General features: G+C 31.2%; 1 protein-coding gene across 1 annotated transcript; it reads right to left on the bottom strand.

Annotated features, from left to right (window-relative positions):
* Window positions 1-345: 345 nt before the first annotated feature.
* Window positions 346-4,638, bottom strand: LOC132628189 (uncharacterized). The gene is made up of 2 exons (XM_060343937.1): window positions 3,809-4,638; window positions 346-1,351 (listed from the first exon to the last, which is right to left on the bottom strand). The coding sequence occupies exons 1-2, from the start codon at window positions 4,367-4,369 to the stop codon at window positions 575-577; spliced, it is 1,338 nt and encodes a 445-aa protein (XP_060199920.1). The 5' UTR covers window positions 4,370-4,638; the 3' UTR covers window positions 346-574.
* Window positions 4,639-8,865: the final 4,227 nt, after the last annotated feature.

Genomic DNA, 8,865 nt, shown 5'->3' on the forward strand with positions numbered 1-8,865 from the left:
TGACAAATTTAACTGAAAATATGATAACAAAATATTTGTGGACATAATAGTAGAAATTAGTATATCTAAGTATATATATTATATACCTAATATATGAATATATTACTCCACGTGCCAACCAATTGTACTCTATAATAACATATATAGTAACAATATACGATATATAGATAGAATAATATATATAACAGATACTACAATAACATACTTGTTCATGAATTAACATTATTTTTTTGAGTTAAAATTCATGAATTAGCTTGCTAGTAGATTGTGCTGGAGCTTTTTTAGGAAAGCGTTTATTGTGTTTTTATCCGCATTTAATTATGTTAGCAGATGCTAACATGCATGTCAAAACTGAATCTTTTCTCCATTTCTCTCTCAGCAAAGCTAAGCAATAGTATCCATGAGATATCCAAGAAAACCTTCGTCGTCTACAAAAACATCTAAGGTAATTTCTATGACTCTTGTTGTTTCCTGAAGAAGGAAAAATGAATAAAAAAACCTGTAATGTAGAAAAAACTGTTTGGAAGGCTAGAAAACTATACATAGTATATACTATAATGGATTCGCTTTGAATTTAAACAGACTCTGATAAACCCAATCGACAAATTTGAGACACTGGAGGAGCCTCCCAGTAAGCAGTCTTCTTCATCATTTCCGCAAAATCTTTCACACACTGCTCTATTTTTAGTTCTCCAACTCGTTGTCTCGCTGCAGCCAGTTTATTGCCTGCTACGTCATCAAATATTTTCTGCCAACCGCTCTCCCACTCGGCATGAGCATCACAGAGCTGAAGGGTATTATTGGCCCAATCTGTCCAGCTCCATCCTTTGTATAATTTATTCATCACGAGCCCAACGCAGTGGTCAGTACACGAAGGCGTGCAAGGCCGGCACTTTGCCCCACTTAATGGGCCTGGACTAGAAAGCGCTGCTACCGGAACACCAAAATGGGGTGGTGGAAAATTATAGCTACGATCCGATACAACACAAAACGGGAGGCGTTTAGTGATATAGGGAACACTGTGGATAGTTAATTGGGCCTTGAATGCACTTTCAGAGTTGAGGAGTTGGTAGCCAGCTGTATCCAGCTCGGGAATTAAAGAGAGGCGCGAAAGAGCAACTACGGAAGTGTTGTAGTCGCCGAGGCCAAAGCGGTCATTTAACCCACCGTAGGATGAACCAGAAGGGACTAGGTAGGCACCCGGAATGAAGTCGTCGGGTGATAGTGGGGCGTTCCAGTAGCCATCAACTCGGGTACGGATTATCCAGTCATAAGTGAAGTTGTTCTTGCGTTGGTAGGCTTGAATCATCGTCAAGCAGCCCTCAACCAGGTTGAAATATTGCACCAGGCCCTGCCATACAGAATTGTAAAATTATGGTTGCAATTTTTGGGAATTATAAAAGCTAGTGTAGCTTATTAGCATTCAGGCCTAGACGCCTTGTGGAGCCAAAGCATTATGAGCAACATATGAGAACTTTTGTTATTAACAAAGATAGTTTTCTGTTATTAAACTACACTCGTAAAATTTTATATTGCATTAGTTTGTTTAACTTAAGTCCATCTAATAAATCCTCCATTTTGACATATCACTAAACAACTGCTGCCCACTTGAGGAAGTATCCGGAGTCAATTTGCTTATATTTGTTATCTTCTCTTTCTTTAAAATAAGCTATCTATTGAATATACTGCTTCATAATAAACTACCAACCAGCGAGAAAGATTTCCACATATCCCTTTTTGTTTTCATTCTTAATGAGATTCTAAATTCTACAGGAAACTTGTGAACATCTTTTCAACCAGTATTCATCGATCTTCATTTTAGAAGATTCTAAATGTTTTTTCCCCTTGGAAACCATGCGGAGACAAGTATAGCTTGTATTAGTGGGGCTGTCCTTTATTTTATCTGGTTCTAAATGTATTTGTCTTTCTTTTGGTGAACTATACAGATGCAGATATAGCTGCAGTAGTGGACGCAATCGGTGAAAAAAAAAAAAAAAACATCTACTGTAAACCTTGAATTCATGTCTGCCATATGAGCCAAGTGCTAATGAACTAAGAAGCAAGGATCTATCATAGTATATCTCACAATTTACAACTAAACAATGGGCCCGTAAATCTATACTATGAATGGCAAGAAAGAACAATGACACAATAGCAATTAAGTCCAATGTAGCCAACAGCATTGGTCCTGCTTTGAATAATTAGACTTGCAACCGCCATATTAACCGGCAAGCCGACTCTTCAAGAGTACTTAATCATAACAGCGGATTATTCCATGGATAAAGCTCATGAATTCGTAGACCATTCAATAGTGTTCCCCCTGAATAATTTCATTTTTTGCAGTTAACAGTTCCCCTTCTCAAGTAACTAAACAGGGATTATGTCATCAGATTCTTCAGCATTTTCTTAGTTCTTCCCCCACAAACCTGTGATGGTTTTAGGCTAGAGTGTAGAGCCCATAGAATAAGTGAAAAAGCTGAGAAGGCACACCTATATAACAATCTGTACCTGAAGTACTACGCCATACAATCCAAATTTTACCTAAACTTACCACCTTTCCATTATTATCCGTTTTTCCTTCCCTCTCTTCACTTTACAAGAGACGAATTGAGGTTCTGTCCAGAGACTGAGCCAAGATTTGAATCGTATGGGTTCTGGATTCTAGGACACGGCCTCAAGTGCTAGTAACAAGGTTCTGAATTAAATTTTTGTAAATATTTAATGATTTTTTAAACACAAGAGCATGATTTAAACCAAAGCTACTGGATCATGCCTAACTCACAACATGTTATATAATACCTGGGCCCCTAGTCCTGTCAGCGGAACTGCCTCACCAATGATAATTCAATTAGGAGCCGGATTTCTTCAAACTATAGCTAAACTACATCACAATTCCAAACTTTTAACGTTAGCTATGTGAATCTATTTACTTACTCTACTCATCTTAGTATCCTGAGGATTCATCAAAAGTACACCTATTTTTGTACATGACTGTAATGCAAATCTCATCGCCTTTATTTGAAAAAAAAAAAAAGAACAAATTTAGATTTCACCAAATCATAAGCAACCAAATACCAGAACAAGCGTCAACTACACTAATATGAGCTGCCAGCTACAAACACCACTAACAACTTCCCAAAATTGGCATCACGTTATAACCAATACGCCAATAATATCTAAAGTATTTGTTAGAAGGGAAGAATTCAGGTTCGGTCATGCCGGAACTACATACTTCTCCTCACCAATGTTCGTTATATTTTCTTTATAACAGTAGCGTTCCAGCCAGCTTATACGCACCTCGACTAATAGGTGCCAGATTTCATCAGATCGTATATATCTCACTCTCAGCTACATCTCAACACCAAACGTGTCGAGGTTAGCTACATGAATGTATTTACTTACTTTACTCTATCTTAGGATCCTGAGGATTCATAAAACCGTAAACCTACTGGTAGTTGAAATTATTAATAAAATCAGCTCGTAGGCTCAACGCCTATTAGCCAATTAAATTTTATTATTTAAAAAAAATAAAAATAACAAAATACCAGAACAAGTGTCAACTACTACTATCTAACATGACCCAACAGCTACAAACACTATTAACAACTTTCCAAAATTAGCATCAGGTTACAACTAACACACCATAAATACCAATTTGTTATGACACTAAAAAACAAAACATTTACTTCACATAACATTCCCTTATTGGAATTTTGCTAATTAAAGCTAAAAGACTAATTAACCCAATCAAAACAAAATAAATACACATATAAACAAAAACAAAAAGAGATTAAAAAACAGATTATACCTGTATACCATTAGGTGAGCCACGAGCACTAAGAACTCGAACCTGAAACTCAGTCGTTTTAATTTTTTTAGGCTTAAAAATTTTAATACCACAAATTCTTGGAGCAGCCTTTAACAAAGAAAGCTTATAAGCATTAGAATCTAATGGGCTATGAAGATAAAGATCAGAATTTGGGTACTCTTTTAATATTTTCTGTATAATTGAAGGACCAGTTAGTTCAAACCTACGGGCCCCACCTACTATACATACAGCAATCCTAGACCGATCTAACTCGTCTTTAGTAACTGATCTATTCAAATAAACCGGCGAAATCAACGGCTCAGATTGATTCGTAAAAACCGGTGGTGGAGGAACAGGGGGAGGGGTATTGTTGTTGAAAAGAGAGTTGAGAGGGTTAAAAGTGGAAAAAGGGTTAAAAGTGAAAGTGTGAGTGGCTATGGTGGTAATGGAAGAAAGTGAAATGTAAAAAAGGAAAGAAAGTGGTGGGAGGATTAAGAGTAAAAGTTTCCAATCAAGATCTGAAGAAATAAATTTTGAACATTTTTTAAACAGTATCATCATTTTTGGGTTATCTTTTTTTTGAGATCTTTGGTTTTGTTTCTCCCATAAATGGAACAAACAAAAAAGAGAGAGTTAAAATCTTGTTCTGCAACTTGTGCTACTGCTACTACTGATATTGTATAAAGATAGTAGCAGTTTTTTTAGGCCATGCAAGGCCAAATGAAGAAATATTGGAGTTTTCAATTGCTACTTTAGTAAGGCTGGTTGAATTTTGAATGAACGTTTGAATAACTGTTTTTTCTTTTCTGGGTAAAGATAATTATCACAGTGTTGATGATGATGAATCTCGAATGTGAAAAAAAATATATATATCAGAAAAGAATATGATACTACTATTAATCTGTATTTATTTTATATAATATATATTACTCCGTCCGTCCGAAAATAAGTGTCTTAACCAGATTTTTTTGTTCCACAAGAAGTGTCACCTTAGGAAATCAAGATATAAATTAGCTAATTTTTTCAATTCTATCCTTAGACAATAAATAACATCTAAATGATGATTGGAAAAAATACATAATAACTTGGTATTATTGAATTTTCAATGTCAAAAGATTTACTTCTTGTGCATGCTCTAATCAAAAGATAAAAGTAGTTTATTTTTATTATATGGGGTAATTTAGTAAATTTCACAATGTATTATTAGTTTCTTAATAAGTGTATTTTTTGTTAAGTTAACACTTATTATGAAACGGAGGAAGTAGTACATAGGGAAAAAAAGGGAGTGCATTGCATCCTATAAATTTATCCTATACTCGGTTGACTGTATAAATTTAGAGTTAATCCCTTGAAAGGTCACCCATATTTTGATAATTATCTACAAATATCACTTATGTTTCTTTTAGGACTAGAACATCACTCAATTATTACGATTTTTCGCAAAATATACTTAACACCATAAAATTTTCATTCTCTTCTAGTTGGCATATCATGTCATATTAAAATTTTATTTTTTTAATAGTAAATTAATTTAACTCATCAAACCCATTTAACCCAACCCAAACCATTTTACCAATCTAACTCATGTCTCGTAGCCATTTAAACTCGGTTAAAAAATATCTAAAAAAGCGTAACTTTCATACCCAATTTTCTTTTTGGTTCTTTTGTCTACCAAGGACTGCATTTTATTCCGAGCTTAATAATTTTTGGCTTGGAATATGTAGCTGAATTGTCAATCATATAATGACCTAATAATGGGCTTAATTTGTAGATTGATAGATCAAAATTTTACGTTGACAGATGCTTCAAAACCAATTATAAGTACACAACTAACTGTTTTATAGTGGCATTGACTATTAACCTCTGCTTATAATGACTAAACTAGTTAATGTGATAACATAAAAATTAGTTACATTGTCACAGAAAAAAATTCAAATCATATGATAATTTGTTATATTATTTTTTATCCAAAGAGTTGGAGTATATATGGTCACAATAAAGCTTGTTCTGATCTTGATTTGGTTTGTCTACAGTATTTATACAATTTGTTTTATTAAAAAAATAAAACATACAATTTAGTTGGATTAAATGGATTTGATGAGTTAATAATTTATTATTAAAAAAGATAAAGTTTTAGTATGACATGGCATGCCAACTAGGAGAGAAAAAGTGTTTTGTGGTCTTAAGTATATTTTGAGGAAAATAGTAATAGTTGAGTGATATTTTAATCCAAAAAGAAACATAAGTGATATTTGTAAACAATTGTCAAAATATGGATGACCTTCTAAGAATTAACTCTGTTATAAATTTATCCAACCAAACACAATATAAATTTTATTTCAAACTTAATCTTGAATATCTCATCAAACTTGAGATTATTTTGTTCCATCTCCCAACTCCCAAGTGAGATAAAATTAGTCTCAGAATTATAATCTCTGAACTACAATCACAAAATAATTTAATTCGCCAACCAAACAACCTCTTATGATATTAGGTAAATACTTTTTTCACCCTCAATGTTAATTGTAAATCACTTATTATATATATAAAATTTGAACTAAAATGTATAAATATACATATTTTATATTTATTGTAGTTTGATATGAATATCAAGTATGAATAAATTTTTACGGGTAAATGAGTAAATAAGTTTGAAAAGACTCTACACATTAGTAGAGGTACTCATGCTAAAGATAAATAAAATGATTTTTTTTTTCTAAAAATTATTAACTCCTTTTGTTTTAATTTATGCCGCGATATTTGACTTGACATAAAATTTAAAATTAATATATTTAAAATAAATTAATAAAAAAAATATTATCACATAAAGTAGAATAAATGTAACACTCCTTCCATTCACTTTTACTTCTCCACTTTGGACTTTTCACGATATTTAAGAAATAATAAATAAAGTGCATAATTTACCAATGTGCCCATATTAATTATTGCATATTTTTATTGGATTTGGAAAATGATTTGAAGTGAGTAATTAATATTATGGGTAAAACCGGAAATATAAAATTGTCTTCTCTTGATATGCTAAAAGTGACAAGTAAAGGTGAAAACTATTTTTGGAATACTGAATAAATAAAAGTGAACGGAGGAGTACTATATTTCTTTTCTTATATTAATATTATATTTTTTTATTATATAGAAAAGTGGAGGTGGTCGTCCAAGGGCATTCCTGTCATTTTGCTTATTTTATTAGCCACCTCTATTTTCTACTTTACGTGTTGTCTTTAAACTTTAAAGCATGGATTTTCTCAGTGGGGCCAGTTTTGTGGCTGACAACTTTTTGTGCACCTAAGTCCCAACTTATTCAATCCCATTATGTATTAGTTAATTTTTAATACTATTACTCCTAACATCTAAATGTATTTTCTTGCCAACTTTTATTATCAAAACTATAAAACTTCTTCAAAATTAATTCTGTAAATCATATACTTAAAATATATATACTTAAATATATATACTATATATACTAATTGATTTTTTACTTGAAACTTAGTGGACTAAAGGTTTTACTCAGTTGTTAACCTATTTCAAGATATTTCTTTGTCAGTTATAATAAATTTTTCAGAAAATATCATTAAACCATTTTGTAAACCTTTTACTATGGTTAATTTTGTTCTTGTAGCAAATATATAATACTCCTTGTTTACAATTTTGCGAGTAGTTTGGTTAAGCAAGTTATCAAAAAGTTGTTAACCTATTTCAAGATATTTCTTTGTCAATTATAATAATTTTTCAGAAAATATCATTAAATCATTCTGTAAACCTTTTACTATGGTTAATTTTGTTTTTGTAGCAAATATATAATACTCCTTGTTTACTATTTGCGAGTAGTTTTGTTAAGCAAGTTATCAAAAATAGTTCCTTCTTTCATTTTAGCTGTTGTTTTAGTTCTTCACGTCCATTAAAAAATAATAAATAATAAGTTACCTTATTTATTATATGATTTTTGATAATAAAACAGTATTAAAAAGAACGATTCAGTGTTAAGAGTATGGTTGAAAATAATTAACAACTTTTATTTTGAATTGCTAAATTAATAATTATTCTGAAACAAATTTTCTAAACTAAAAATAACAACTAAAATGGGACGGAAGAAGTACTTTGCAAAAGCCAAAATACTCTTAGATGGGCACTTCCATTTTTTGTGATCCATTTAATTGGTTAGAAAGATATGCTTAGTTAATCAAAATGAGTTTTCCCATGTTTGATGCTTTAAAGTTTCGATTAATTTTTTCATTTTTCACAAAAGATAGTTCTCCATAGTTGATCCCTTGCAAATTTGAACAGATAAATTTCTCTGTACAAAAGGTGTTGAGAAAGTCTTATCGCATATAACCTTTATCAGAAATGGCCTATTAAAACTATTGTCAGACTTCTAGATCAAGTATATTGTGCCTATTTTGTTATTTGTAAAGCTACTAATCTTCATATTAATGTTTTCATAGCCAAACTATAGTTTAGTAGACAAATCCACCTCAAAATTTATCTATTAAAATAGTTCTCATTAGATAAATGAATTAGTATTACATGTTTACGTTTCATAATTTAATGCTCAATTATGTTAATCTCATATGATTATACAATAGCTAGTATAATCAATAATTTTTTTATACTCCAAATTAAAAATTCGACAATAAATACAATACTGTAAATATTATTAATCAACTTATTCTTAGTTAAATAGAATTTATGTATATTTGCTTGTAAATCAAATTATTTTTAAATGCTTCATAATGAGGAACCTATTTTAGCGTATCAATTGATTATATGTACTCGAAATTCAAAAGAAGGGAAAAATAGTAATATTTGACTGCCAAAACAATAAAAGGTTGTAATGAACTGAAAAGTATTTTTCTATCATTAACTCAAGATCTGAGGTTTGAACTCTGAATATGAAATCACTTTTAGTAAAAAATATTTACTTAATAGTGAAACTTTCTAACACTTATACAAATTAGTGGACTCCAAATCGGATACCGTGCATCGAATGAAAAAACAAAAGAAAATGTGAGTGTCAAAATTATTGGGCTCGTACTGTGCAC

The sequence above is a fragment of the Lycium barbarum genome, chromosome 2 (assembly GCF_019175385.1).
Source record: "Lycium barbarum isolate Lr01 chromosome 2, ASM1917538v2, whole genome shotgun sequence".
Classification (NCBI taxonomy): domain Eukaryota; kingdom Viridiplantae; phylum Streptophyta; class Magnoliopsida; order Solanales; family Solanaceae; genus Lycium; species Lycium barbarum.

Bases quoted from the DNA above. Each gene is read 5' to 3' on its own strand.
- LOC132628189 (XM_060343937.1), bottom strand. From the start codon at position 4,369: ATGATGATACTGTTTAAAAAATGTTCAAAATTTATTTCTTCAGATCTT. The intron at 1,352-3,808 runs GTATAATCTGTT...TCTGTATGGCAG, and splicing joins GCTCACCTAATGGTATACAG to GGCCTGGTGCAATATTTCAA.